The sequence below is a fragment of the Colius striatus genome, chromosome 17 (assembly GCF_028858725.1).
Source record: "Colius striatus isolate bColStr4 chromosome 17, bColStr4.1.hap1, whole genome shotgun sequence".
NCBI classification, from domain to species: Eukaryota; Metazoa; Chordata; class Aves; order Coliiformes; family Coliidae; genus Colius; species Colius striatus.
In genome coordinates this window covers 4,677,109-4,690,702 of record NC_084775.1, presented here as the reverse complement: position 1 = coordinate 4,690,702, position 13,594 = coordinate 4,677,109, and the positions used below count along the sequence as shown (strand labels likewise).

At 53.6% G+C, this 13,594-nt stretch overlaps 1 protein-coding gene and 1 long non-coding RNA gene across 4 annotated transcripts; one reads left to right on the top strand and one right to left on the bottom strand.

The window, feature by feature from the left end:
• Positions 1–422: 422 nt before the first annotated feature.
• Positions 423–12,678, bottom strand: TBX3 (T-box transcription factor 3). 3 transcript variants are annotated; one of them, XM_062010291.1, is made up of 7 exons: positions 11,717–12,678; positions 9,599–9,866; positions 8,186–8,332; positions 5,892–5,968; positions 4,468–4,625; positions 2,416–3,119; positions 423–1,610 (listed from the first exon to the last, which is right to left on the bottom strand). In XM_062010291.1, the coding sequence occupies exons 1-7, from the start codon at positions 12,109–12,111 to the stop codon at positions 1,164–1,166; spliced, it is 2,196 nt and encodes a 731-aa protein (XP_061866275.1). In that variant the 5' UTR covers positions 12,112–12,678; the 3' UTR covers positions 423–1,163. The 3 variants fall into 3 exon arrangements, with proteins under 3 accessions (XP_061866275.1, XP_061866276.1, XP_061866277.1); XM_062010292.1 differs by having other exon boundaries at positions 9,599–9,770; positions 11,717–12,675; XM_062010293.1 differs by lacking the exon at positions 11,717–12,678 and adding an exon at positions 10,253–10,467.
• On the top strand, positions 10,301–12,375 carry LOC133627100 (uncharacterized). Its single transcript, XR_009819946.1, has 2 exons — positions 10,301–10,633; positions 10,711–12,375. It is a non-coding gene; the product is annotated as an uncharacterized LOC133627100 (long non-coding RNA).
• Positions 12,679–13,594: the final 916 nt, after the last annotated feature.

Below are 13,594 nucleotides of genomic sequence, written 5' to 3'. Positions count from 1 at the left end.
AAATTAAAGTTTAATTTCGAGTATTCATATTCCACGTATTTACAAGAGTTATCAAATAATTACATAAATACTTTGTCTTAATAATAGTGTCCGCTCTTTTTCTTCTTCTCAGTATGTTTAAACCTTGTTATTGCATATACAATTAGAGAGGGAAAGCTGCGAGAAACCTACAGTCAAGCTACAGAGGGGGTTAGATAAAATAAATTCACTTCTTTTTTTTCCTTTCCAGCTACGCTTCTTATCGTTGTTGCTACAGGGAGGATGTTTAAGGTAGAGGGACCAGAGTCTTAGTTTTGTTTTCGTTATTATCAGTAATATTTGGTGTTCTTTTTTCCCTGGGATTTGAAACGAGCATTAAAAACAAACAACAAAACCCCACAAACAAAACCCCCTTCCCTCCCCACCCCCCCTCCCTTCCCCCCCCAAAAAAAAGCAGACTACTACGGAACATGCAAAAAAAGCCACGGCCTGGCTCTCAGACATCACAATAATATTTGAAACACACAGCTTCCCTTAATAGTGACTGAGGGGGTTGTCGTTACCAACCCGCCCAGGAAACAACTGTTGAAGAACCGATATGTGAGTTAGTTACACGCTTTTCTTTCGGAAAGAAAAAGGAGGAAAACAAAAAAAAAATCACTTGATTTTTATTCATACGTTTGTTTGATTTTTTTTTGGAGGAATTTTTGCTTTTAGGTCTTTTTTTTTTTTTGTCTTTTTTTTTTTTTCTGTGATTTTTTGGTTTGGTTTTTTACACGGTTAAAAAAATAAAAATAATCAAAAAACAAACAAAAAAAAAAAAAGGAAAACGAGGAGGTTGTTCCAACCCAGCCGGGCCAAGCTGCTCCCTGCGAGCAGCCTCCCACTCAGCTCTCCCACCTCCACTCCACTCCCCCAGCCCCGACCTTCTCCCTCCCCTCACCCTCCTGCTTCACCAGAGACCTCTCTGCTGAGAACTTCACACAGCGCCGGGGGATCTGGAACTTAAAAACGACAACGAAACAGAACGGGGATGAAAAAAAAAACCAATCCAAACCCGATAAAATAAAGGAAGGGGGGTAAAAAAAACCCCAAAACCCAAGTGGAGGGTGGAGGATGTGGTTTCGTTCAAACAAAGTGCACTGCGAGACTGATTTGAAATGAGCTCCCGGAGGCCGGGGGGGTTACGGGGAGCCGCTGCGGGATCTGTCCTGCTTGGGGTCGAGCCCACTGACCAGGCGCTGGATGTTTTGCAGTTCACTGGTGGCCGCTTCCTTGTCTGCGCCTAGTTTAGGGGAAAGGGAGACGGAGCCGGAGGAGAGGGTGGACGAGCGGCTGGTGAGGTCAGAGGCGGAGTCCAGGGGCACGGAGCCGGGGCTGGTGGTTAACCCTCCGGCTTTGCCCTCGCCGGAGCCGGCGGCCAGGCCGGGCAGCGCGGTGGTGAGGAGGCTGCTGCCGTCGGGCAGGGGCACGGGCAGCGGGTAGGGGCTGTAGCGGAGCCGCGGCCGCACGGCGTTGAGGAAGGGATGCCGGTGCACCGAGCTGGAGGCGGCGCTGGAGGCGGCGGCCGCCGCCGCCATGTAGGTGTACGGGTAGGGGAAGAGGCTGCCGAAGGGAGACATCGCCAGGCCCTGCGGGAGGGGAAGAGAGAGAAAGGGAAGGGTTACCGGCCTGCACATCTCTCCCCTGGGGCATGCTGCACGGCAACCCCCCGCCAGCTGCCCCTCACCGCCCGGGCACACGCCAGTGTGAGAGCTGAGCGGCCAAACTGCTGCCGTCCACGGGAGGGGATGGAGACTGTCCTCCCGGGGCCGGGGCCAAAACCACCCGGCCACCCCGAGGCAGACTGCCGAGGCTCTGTCCTGCATAGCCCCCGACCCGCCGACCCTCTCCCGCTGGGGAGTCATGGTCCAATGAGGGTGAAATAAGGGCCCCAGTGTCTCTTCCCTTCTCCTTGGGAGGCAAACGTTCTGTCCTCGCAGGTAGAGCCGCCCCCTGTCCCTCCCTGTGCAAGGGCAGCCCCGGGCATCTCACCCCCCACTTCCCTGACTGCGCTCCCATCCACAGGCTGGGACGCGCCCCTCACCGCGGCTCTGGGCGCCAAGCCCCGGGGGAGGGGGCACAGGGGAGGCCTGGCCGCGGCACAGTGTCCCAGGGAGCACAGGAGCTAGGGGACAGCGGAGCGGGTAGAAGAGCTCCGGGAGTTCAAGCTGGGCCATCCCCCACATCCCCCCTCCCCTCCCCGGACATTCCCACCCCGGCTTTCCCTCAAACTCAGCGCCTGACTGTAGAGCAGAGAGAGCGGGGCAGGAGGCGGAGGGGGGGTGGAAATGGACAGTGAGAAGGCTAGATAAAGGGAGCGCCCCTCTGCTCCCCTCCCCCGGGCCGGCCCCCACCCCGCTCCGGAGGGGCAGCGGTGAGGGGGTAACGCGGTACCTGAGAGGCCAGGACGTGCTGCTGCAGATGGAAAGGCAAAGCAGCCGCCGATGCTCCCGAGAGTCCCTGGGCCGCCGCCGTGGCCATGACCGTGTTGTCCAGTCCCGAGACACCGGCGGATGCCCCGGAGACGGTGGCGAGCAGCGGCCCCATACCCGCGGCCATGCCGGAGAAAGCCCCCCCCATGGCGAACTGCCCGGGGTGCAGCAGCAGCGGGTGCCCGTTCCCCAGAGGGTTGAAGAACTGCTGGCCGGCCAGGGCAGGGGGGAAACCGAGGTTCTGCAAGTGTCCCTGGCTCAGGTGGGCCGTGCTGTCGGTCTGGACCGTGAGTGGGGTGAAGGGCTCTTTCCCCAGCAGCCGGTTCTCATCTACTTTAGGGCCATCCCTGAGGGGGCTTTTCAGTTCCTCGCCGCTCAGGCTTCCCCCCCGGGTGCTGGAAGAGATGGTAGCCGGGCTGTGCCGGGAGTCCGGAGGGGCTTTCTCCGTCCTCTCTCGGCTCCGACTCCCCGCCGAGTCACCGGGGAAAAAGTGGCTTTTGGAGGGGCTGCCCCCCTTCTCCCGGGGGTCGTCTCCCGCGGCCGCGGCGGAGCTGGCGGGCGCTGGGGTGGTCGCGGTGGTCGTGCTGATTTTGCCCGACTCGTTGGCTTCTAACAAGGGATCGTCTTTGCTGTCTGCATCGCTGTCTCCCTCGCTGGGGCAGAGATCTGCAAGACAAAGGGAGCCCAGGGCTGGGATCCGGCTCTGCGCTTCCCTAAAAGCGCCGTCGGGCTGGGCGAGGGGGCAGAGAGGCTGCCTGGCCGGCCCGAGGGTTGGATGGAAACGCTTCCCTTTTTTATTACTACATAAAGGAATACAGCCCCCGGCTCCCACCGCCCGCCCCGTCCAAGCCAGCCCGAGTTTTACACAGCGCAGCAAAACTGGCTGCTAAAGAAAGCGGCGGCCCCGAGGAGAGACACCCCATCCCCCTCCCCAGCCTGGGAGATGGTGGGGGGCCAGGGTCGGCGGCTCCGGGGCTGCCCGAGGCGACCGTGAGCCCCTGGGATCCCTCCACAGCTCTGGCCGAGACAGAGGCAGCGGAGCTGCGAGGACACGGGGATGGATCTCCTCAGAACTTTTTCAAGGCTTTCAGTCCTTTCAATGGGCAAACTTTGAACACACACTCCCTCCCGTCTCCTCCTCTTCCTCCTCCTCGTTCTCACCCCCCCGCAGATGCATGCATGGCTTCACTGGATTCCTCTGCACTTCATCTCCTCATTTCAGTGCCCCAGGTGCGAAGCTCGGCTTTGCTTTTCGGGTTCCTTCCCAGCTCCCCTCCCCTCCACCCGTCAGGACTTTAAACAAACGAGTAAAGCAACAACGAAAAAGAGGTCGCTTCCTCCTCCTCCTGCACCTCCCCTCGCCCCTGGATGGATTAATACATGTGAGAGAGCTGCAGACAGCTCCCAAACGTGCACGGAGAGAAAGTGAGGGTGACTTTTCTGTAACAAAGTTCGGAACTGTATCCAGGGGAAAGATCCTTCCTCTAATAACAGATTCAGAGAGGAATATTAATGGAGAGGCTCCAGTTTTGAACTTTTGCCCCGTGGTCTGTCTTTGCTCCCTTGACTCCAGAGCTGGCTCCTCTCTGAACCAAGGAGGGGAGGAACGAATGTGCTGCAGGGGGAGAGGGAGGCCGGGGGAAGGATGAGAGGGAGAGAAAGAGTGAGGAGGGTGGAAAGAGAGAATTGGAGAGAGAAATAAGAGTCCGGGAAAGAGAAAAAGAAAGGAAAGGAAAGAAGGAAAGAAGGAAAGAAGGAAAGGAGAGACAAAGAAAAAGATTAAATGAGCAAGAAGGACACCGAGTGAGAGGAAAAGAAAAGAGGGAAACAAGCAGGAGAAAAGACGGGGAAAAAAAAGAAAGTAAAGAGAGAAAATAGATAACAGACAAAAAGATAAAGGAAAGAAGGCAGAAAGGCTGGTGCCAGAGGGCAGTGGTGCAGGCTGGGATCTGTACCCCCCTGGAGCAGGCACCCAGGCTCTCCTGGGGGGGGATCTGGAGCCCACAGCTCTCACCTTTGAGGCTGGAGGTGCCGACGGCAGGCACGGCGGGGCAGGAGGACTGGGCGAAGCACTTGAAGGCCGTCTGCTCGTTGGACGACTCGTCAGAGGTGGGGTTTTCCTTCTTCTGCCTCTCATCGTACACCCGCATGGACTGCAGGGTCAGCTGCTTCCTGCGGGCACAGCACCCGCTGGAGCGCACCCCGGCACCCCCCGGGACCCCCCTCCCCGAGACTCCCCAGCCCTTCCCCAACCCCTTCTGGAGTTCCCATTTGGGGATGACCGGGCCAGGGGATTTAAGGGCCAAGGTCCCCCCGAGGAGGGGGGGGGAAGGCATTTCTGGCAGGCAGGACTTGGCTGCTAATGAGAGGAGATTTCTTGGAAGCCGTGAGCAGCTCCTCAGCAAGGGCAGATATTAAAGACAAGGGGCGGAGGGGAGAGGGAAGCAGTCCCTGGAGATTAGCTTTTAAAAGGCGAGGATGTTCCAGAGATATGAGCCATCTTAATGGTTGCTAAGATTGCTAGGAAGTGGTTATTTTGTTAGGCACTTTATGTAATCTTTTCACCAACAATTAACCCGGAGTAAAAAATCTATTTATATTTAGAGAGAAATTAGAAATCATTTCCGTCCTGTGGCTCAGGCATTGGCTTCATTTTCACTCTGTGTGTGTGTGTGTGTGTGTGTGAGTGCTGGGCAGGGAGAAAGGCCTCTTGTTTTACATTACATACACTTCCCCCCACTTCTTTCTCATGTTAGTTTTTAGATATATTCATTATCTAACCCCAGCTGCAAACACCTAAATTACCCTGCTTGCTGTCACAAAACAAACCAAACAGCTCCTCTGTCCAAGGCAAAAGAAACCCCCATCCTTTTCTCTATTTTCTCCAATATTGAGAACAAAAAATGTTAAGTCCCGTTAAAATGGGGCACAAACTGGGTCCTGCTGCTTTTGCAAAACAGAAATTAAAGTATCTTCTATCATTAACTACTTCCATATTCATGAGACACCTCTGGCAAAACAGTTCATTCATCTGTTTCTCCTCCACACTTTATTCTTTTCGATATAATCCCTGGGAGTAATGCCAGAGGAGATCCAACCAGCCATCGGCTCTGCCCTCACTTCTCCATCTTTCCCAGTCCCAGATAATAATTCCCTCTCAAAAATTCGAAGGGAAACTTCTTTCTCTGGTGGTATTTGCTGATGGGACGACAACCCTATGGACAGCCACCCCCCACGATGTAAAAACCAAAGGTGGAAAGCAGGAAAGAATTCCCACGCAATCAGTTTGGTGTTGGGAATGACAAGATCCTTATTTAAATTTCAGAAAGGCAAGAGGAGTATGGTTTAGAGGTCGGGAGAGTTGATTTTCACCTCTTACTCATGTTCTGAGCTTTACACATGAAAAGAGGCACCTATATATCACCTATCCAGACTCACCTTTTTTCCCTCCTTCCATTCCCGGTGTCCCGAAAACCTTTGGCAAAGGGGTTGTTGTCAATTTTTAATTGAGTGATCTATAAGACAGAGAGGGGAAAAAAAGAGAAGAAATAAAAATAGGCAGGGGAGTGGGGGAAATATTTCCACCTTACTAGATTTTGTCCTAAAAGACAACAGCAAAACCCCCTCTCCTTGCAGTTTCCTCGATGTCGGCAGCACCGTGGCAGGGGCAGGACAGGGCAGGGAGCAAAAGTCCCTGGTTTTGGGGTGAATCTGCGTTTTGCCGAGCTGGTTTGAAGGCAGCTCACACCTAATGGCCAAAGCTGGCCGGTGCCCCGGGGCTGTGGTGACAATAAAAGAGCCCCGTGTTGCTTGCCACCGCATCGGAATGAATTTCGCCGTGCAATGCGATCCATGCGAGTTATGCCCGCGCTTCAAACTCTTTAAATGCCATAATTAAACCGCAAAGGAACCATACCCACCCCCGTGATATCATAAAATACTTTATGTAATCGCATTATGCTCCGCGTGTGCGTTTGTGTCGGGGCGCCGGGGGTGCCAGGAACCAGTTGATTTTTTAGGGGGGAGGTGGGAGGTGAGTTTTGTGGTGAAATCTTGTGGGTTGTGGTAGGGAATGGCTGGTTGTCCTTGAGTTTGGAGGGATCGCGGGGGGGCGGCGGTGCGGGGCATCCCACAACTCCGGGTACAATGCACGGAGGTGGATTCAAAGCCCGGCTGAAGGCTTGCCTCGCTCTAACAGGATGAGGGCTGCAGGGACGGGAGATGCCGACTGCCCGCCGCCCTCCTCCTGCTCCCGGGACCGGGCTGGAACTGAGGGCAAAGCAGGACTCCGAAGAGCAAACCTCTGCCTGCGTCTGAGTGCCGGGCAGGAGGGATACCTAGCTACACACGCAACCCGGCACAGGCGGGATGAGGGGAAAATAAGCAGGCAAAAGCACTGCTAAAAAAAGCAGCGGGGCTGTGAACCAGGTGATCCCGGCCCTGCCTTCGGACCTGCCGGCTCAGCGGCTCCTCCAGCCCCGGGGCCGAGGGCTCCCCGTCGCTCCCGCCGCCGCTTTCCAGGCGATTTCATGGCAATCAGACAAATAACGCTCATTTCTGTCCTTCAACCAAGCCGGCCCCAGCTGACAGAGCGGGGCGAGCAGCCCTGCTGATAAGTCCCAAAGCAAAGTCTACTACTCTCTGTACACACATTTCCACCCCCACTTTCCGTTTCCTTGCAAGCGCCCGGCCGTAGACAGAGAGGAAAATAGACCGAGCCCCGAGGGAGAAGCGGCTTTTTGGGAAGGGGAGGGCAGAAGGGTGCAGACCCCTCTCTCTTCACCCCTTGATTCTTAATAATGAAGGTTGAGAGGGGGGCAGAGAGAGGCACCGGGAAGCTGCAGCGAGCAGGAGCCGCACAGTCAAACTCCCTGCGCTTAACGCACACGCGGGCAAAGTTATAATTTATAGGCAGAAAAAACCCTTAAATCAAAGCCCCCCATCCGCCTTTTTTTTAAAGCTCTTTCACTTCCTTCCACTTGACTTAATTATCGTAAATTCGCCATTTGCCACCCTCTCGAAGGTACCACCTCGGTCGCAAGCGACAGTAAAGCAGCAGAAAGGGAAAGGCACCGTTTGCAGCGCCGCAAAAAACTTTCTCACATCGCCTCTGTTCAGACCTCGCAGCTACACTCGAGCGAGATACCCCTCTCTGATCAGAGCATATTTCTGCACCACAAAAAAATAATAAAACACTGCAGGATGCAAAAAAACACATTAAATTATATCATAATGTAATAATAATAGGAACCAGACGTGTGCTGCAGCCTTATTGCCAGCCGGTGTTAAAGGAGCTCAAACAGCACAAAGGCCAGGAAGAATTACAAAACCTCCAGCCCCTCTGCTCTGCACCAACTCTTGTCTTTCGACACACCGAGCCGATTCTTTTTTTTTGCTGATGAGTCTTAGATTAAATCCACACTGAGAGTAGCAATCCCCACCCCATCCTAGCCCTTTCCCCATACCGAGGAGTAAAAACCCACCCCTAAACAGTCCCCTGCGACCTCCCTTTTAATTGCCTTCCCCCGAGGTGTGTATTAGGAGAGTGCTCGACCCCTGGCGCCTTCCCGAAGCTGGGGAGAAAAACGAGGCGGGGGGGGGTTGGGATGGAGAGAGAGAAGGGAGCGGGATGGCCGTCATGGGGTTTTTTTTTTTTGAAGGGAACAATGCAGAGTAAAAGCTCTCTTAAAAGCCAAAAGACGTAAACCAAAATCCTTTCTTAATCTCCTTACCTTATCATTCTGGTATGCGGTCACTGCGATGAATTCGGTCTCCGGGAAAACGTAGGTCCTGAACGTGCTGTAGGGAAGCTTGAGAATATCGTTGGCTCGGACGATGTGGAAGCGGGGCTGGTACTTGTGCATGGAGTTTAAAATGGTCTTGGGGGGGGAGCAGCGGCCGGCAGCAGAGAGAGAGGGGAGTGGGGGGGGAAAGAAGACGGTCAGCTCGAGCGGCACCCCCAGCCTCGCAGTTCCCCCAGCCATCGGCACTTTCTCTTCCTAATTTGCCTTCCCTCTCCTTCCTCCCCTCACTCCTCCTCCCCGCAGAGCACACTCCAAACACACGCACACGCCTTGCAGCATCCAACAAAAAGCACTGACAGCTCCAGCTCGCCGGGGTTAGGCTCGCTGCTAGACCTCTCGGAGGAGCGGGAGGGGGAATCCCAGCAGAGCCCTCCGAGGAGAGGGGGAGAAGCTGTTCGGGCTTCACTCTTTTGATACCAAAGTGGGGGCGTGGGGTGGGGAATCAAATAAAGTGAAGAAGCAGCAGCAGCAGCTACAACAGCAACACCACCACGAGGGCCTCGGCCAGGTCTAATTGCTTGCCCCAATCCACTTAAGGCCTTCTACGAAAGGCAAAAATGTATCATCTAATCAAATCACAGCCAGCAAACGCAATCTTCGGCACATTAGAGATCCCCCGACCGCAGCCACCGCCAGCAACCCCCGGCTCCGAGGCAGAGACTTTCCCGGGAACAGATAGAAATGGCCAGGATCGTCAGAGCACTTATCAGCAGATTTGTTTGATTGCACTCTTAGGGTAAGTTTTTATCTCTGCACACCCAGTAAATGTAAAAGAGCAGCTAGACATGAATGGGCAACTTGACCTCTGATTCTGGTCCCTGTTTATTTTCACTCCGGCTTGCTTTACGTTATCCAGATTAATATATATTTAAATGTTTGCATACTTAGGCCTTTAAGCCCTTTATACACACAAGCATATCATTTTCCCACGTTTAAAAAGGACGATCGACTTTATAAAAAAGAAATAATAAATATAGAGATATATAAAGTGCCCACAGCTCTGAGAAATATCGAGTTGCGCTGTGCTGGAAATATATCTGTGAAGTGAACGCTGAACGGCACGGAGAGGTTACAGAAGAAACTCCAGTGTTTAATCCTGACCTCAGCCATGGAAAAAAAACCACCGTGAAAATCAAGACATGCTCTAAACCGGACCGATGCACGTCCCTGCGTGCGTGGGGGGGTGTTTATCTCCCCCCTTTCCACCCGTTTTCACCCGGGAGATGGCAGCTGGGGCTCCGGCCGGATCCCCCCGCCGGGACCCACCGCTCAGGCCAGGCAGTCAGAGAGGGCAAAGGGAGGGAAGGAGGGGTAAAGAGGGGGGATGTAAAAGGCACTCACAAATCCGTGCTTGTCAGAGATGTTGTTAGTGAGCTTCAGCTTGTGAAAGGTGACGACTTTGGACATCCATTGTTCGCCAGTGGCCGGGCTGTCCGGGTGGATGTACATTCTCTTTGGCATTTCAGGGTCAGCTTTGCCGGCTACCATCCACCGGGAATTATGGAATTTGTACCTACAATCATCAGCCGCCACAATATCCATCAATAAAATGTACTTGGCCTTTTTATCCAGTCCAGTGCATCTCACTTTAAATGGAGGAAACATTCTCCTACAGGCAGAGAGAGGGAAGTTGGGGGGGGAAGGGGGAGGCGGGGGGAAGAGAAGACAAGACGAAAATACAATAAATTACAGCGTTTAAGTAAGCTCCCGAACCTCGGCAGCGCGTCCACCAAGCATTTGTTTCAGCTAGTAGAAGCTGAAAAGTCGTGTCGTGTTCCCCCCTCCTCACCCACCCCCAGCAAAATAAGGCTTCCCCCCGCCCGTCGCAAAAAGCTTTCTCAAGTGCTTCGAAAGTTTCGGGGGAAAATGGTCCCTGGGATGGGAGCGATACGTGTTCCCTAGAAATCCTCAGCAGCAAAGTCTCATCTGGGGCTCTCGGACCTCTCGTTACTTTCCTTTTCGCCCGCTGAACAAAGAAAGGGGAACAGCTCATACCCCGATAAAATAAACATCCCGCATTATTATAACCCAGGGCACCGACGAAGAACAGAGTGGGGAAGTTTTTCACTTTGTAGAGGACGAGAATCAAAAAGTGAAGGCAGGGTGGCTGCCGTGGCTTTCCCTCTTCCCGGGGCCAAGCCGTTTGGGCTCCCTGCAAACCCCGTTCCCCTCCGCTCCCGAGTCCAGCTCGAAACTGCAACAGGATACCACAAATTTGCTGTTTATTATATCGAGCGGTTGGCATTCAGCAATCTCAGCTTAAAAGGAAACACATGACTTTGCAGCATGGAAGAGCACTTAATGCTCGCCGAGGCTTTCGCGCAAAAACTTTTGACCACAATTAACAGAGAAAACTTCGGGAAAGCAGTAAAATGGGTGAGGATTTATTTTTTCCCCCTCCCTCCTTGCTGCTCTTCGGTAGGTTTCTTTTTCTCTTTCTTTTTTTCCCTAAGCTTTTAGCCTGCAACTGGTGCCCTGCAAGTAGGTGAAGCTCCAGCGAGGCAGCTGAAGGCCATCTAAGAAGACTTTTCAGGAGTGGCTTCCTCGAGTAATTCTCCTGGCAAATTACCTGCGAATTGTTTGGGTGGTTTCTAAGAGAATCTCTGAGAATAACAACAACAAAAAAAACCCGGGTGTGAAGGGGTTTTTCTCCCTCCGTGTCATCACAGCAATAGGTAGAGTTGTAAAAGAACACGGATGTCAATGAGTAGCAAAGACAGAGAGGGATTTCAGACGGGTAAACCTATAAAGAGCAGAAACAGCGAGGACGTGCCGTTGTACGTTCATTCATTCCCAGGTGAAGGTTATATAAAAACAGAGACAGGCAATGCGGAGCTGCAAAACCTCCCCTGCCACCCCAGCAGTGGCTGCAGGACCGCTGGGGATTTTTGTCAGCTTTTTGTACATTTCCAGGTACAATTAGTCAGCAGAAATGCCCGTCTAGATCCCAGCAGAGAGAGGCACAAGCGGAGCAACTGATAACCCGAGCTCATTGCCCTCCTGCAGCTTCTGCCTCCCCAGCAGCGATATGCTGCTCCAAAGGCTTTTTCTTTCATTCCCCCTTCTCTCTCTTCAGGAAGAAAAAGTCCCCTATGTGTAGCTAGGCTGAAATCAGGCCAGCTCCTATTCCAACCCCAAATTATTTTCTCTCTGCTACCAGTCTCCTCCAGAAAGTATTAAGCTACTGAACCATGAAGGGACCCTCTCTCACCCCTGCACAGACTGAGCAGGGCCAGGTCGTGGCTGAGCCTTTCCCTGCAGAGTAGTGCCTGCAATCGGCTCGGATCTTCACATGCCTAAAACTTCCTACAATTCCAGGGGAAAGGAACTTTATGGAGAAAATCACTGGAGAAAAGAGCCTTGCTCTGGAGCAGCCTGGTGGGGTGCAGAGCCTCGGGAGGTGGGGAGGGAAGGGGAGTGTGTGCAGGGAAGAGGCACGAACCCCCGACCCAGACCTACCTTCCCGATTTGGTAATCACCATCTCCGTGCCTCTTTTATGGAATTGCTCCCAAAGCTCTTTGGCTTCCAGATGCACTTTCGGGTCATCTTCCACCTCTTCTTCTGGCTCCAGAGTTTTTAAAGGCCTCAAATGGGCTGCTGCCTGGTGGCCCAGGGAAGAAAAGGGGATACCAGTCTCTGCAGCCCCTACTAACTGATCCATGATGGGTTTAGCCAGAGCCCCGGGAAGGGAAAGGGCTGCTGCCCCATTGGGAGGCAAAGCCAGAGCCGGGAAAAAGGGAGGCTGATGTCCCAACACAGCGCTCATGGCAAAGTCCGGTGCCCGGTGAGGTAAAAAAGGATGATAAGCCATGCTTGTCCCAGGGATTACTGGATCTCTCATCGGGATATTCATCCACTCCACTCCTCGGTCTTCCTACTGCTGGAGTAGTCCCGGAGTGGTTTCTAACAGCACATCATGAAGAAGAAAAATTAAGATAATAACAATAACATCAATAAAGCACCACAAAAAAAAATAGGGTGGGGGAAAACAAGCTCTAGACAGCACAGTACATGGAGGGGGAGAGGCAGAACTTCTACAGCCTACAACTTCCCGAGCCGGGGCACATCCCCAGCCCTCGGGACAGCGGATTAACAGGATTGTTCATTATTAGTCTTGCTTCTTTTTGTGTATGTGTGTTCAGTCTCTGCGGTTGTTTGGGTTTTGTTGTTGTATTTTTTTTGCTCCCGAGTGAAAGTCCTCGCGCTGGAAAAGAAACGCCGAAGAAAGGGGGAAAAAAAATCCACCGGGTTCGCTGTCTGCTCCTGTTGCCGCAGAAGGGGCTGGACAAGCCCTTTTTTTTCTTCTTCTTCTTCTTTCTTTTAGTCTCAGTCCCCCTTGTCTTCTTTCGTGGCGGAGGGTGACGGCTTGAAGCTGGGTTTTCTTTTCGGGTGGCTGGCTTTCCCCCCCCCCTCCCCCCCACCCCTCCACCTTTCCTCCGTACGGTCAGGCTGCAGAGCAGAGGCTGGGAAGGGAGGGAAAGCAGAAAGGAGCAAACAAACCCACCCCCCCCTCGCCGACCGAGGAAGGCTCGTGAGCAACCTTCAGCAGCAAAAACTTGTAGGGAAATCTCGTTTCCGCCTTGCCTTCCCCCCTCTCCAAGCAGGAGCCGGTCAGGGTGCCCTGATTTCCATCAGGATCTCTTCTTTCTTTCACCCTCCTCTTTTTCCTTTTAATTTTTTTCTCCCCTCTCTTGCACGCTGCTTTAAAAAAAAAAAAAACCCAAAACTGGAAGAATTACACTCTTGTCTCCTCTCCAGCAGCGCTCCAGCAAAGGAGAGAGGGAGAAAGAGAGAGGGAAAGAGAAAGGAAGAGAAAAAGGGGAGGGGAGAAAGAGAAGGAAAGAGAAAGAGAGAGAGAGAGGGAGAAGGAGCCTCTCAGCTCTGAGAATTCCCTGTGAGCCCGTGCTCTGCGTGCACCAGATTGTATGGATGTGTTGTGGGTTACAGGGGAGCTGGAGCCTCCTTGATTGGCTCTTTGACGCTTTCGGACCAATTGTGTGGCTCCATAGGCGTGGTTTTGACAGGTCGAGTGGAAGGGGGACAGAGCCGAGTTATAAAAAGAAGGTGTCGGAAACTGTAACGCTGCAGCAAAGCATCACTAGTACTCCGGGCCGTGTGAATATGTCAACATGAGCAGAGGGGAGGGAGCAGGCAGCGCCGGGGAGGGCGGCCGGGAGCACCCGCCTCTGAGGGGGGGTTGCTCGGGGCCGCCTCGCCCCCCGGCCCTGGCCCCGGCCTCCCGCGGCCCCGGCGCGATGGCAGGCTGGGCATTTCCAGTGCGCTCTTCCCCGGCCGCTTGCCCCCGGTAGGAGCTTCCAAAGCCGCTGGAGAGGCGG

Bases quoted from the DNA above. Each gene is read 5' to 3' on its own strand.
- TBX3 (XM_062010291.1), bottom strand. From the start codon at position 12,111: ATGAATATCCCGATGAGAGATCCAGTAATCCCTGGGACAAGCATGGCT. The intron at 5,969-8,185 runs GTAAGGAGATTA...TCTGTCTTATAG, and splicing joins CCGCATACCAGAATGATAAG to ATCACTCAATTAAAAATTGA. The intron at 4,626-5,891 runs GTGAGTCTGGAT...CTGTGCCCGCAG, and splicing joins AATGGAAGGAGGGAAAAAAG to GAAGCAGCTGACCCTGCAGT.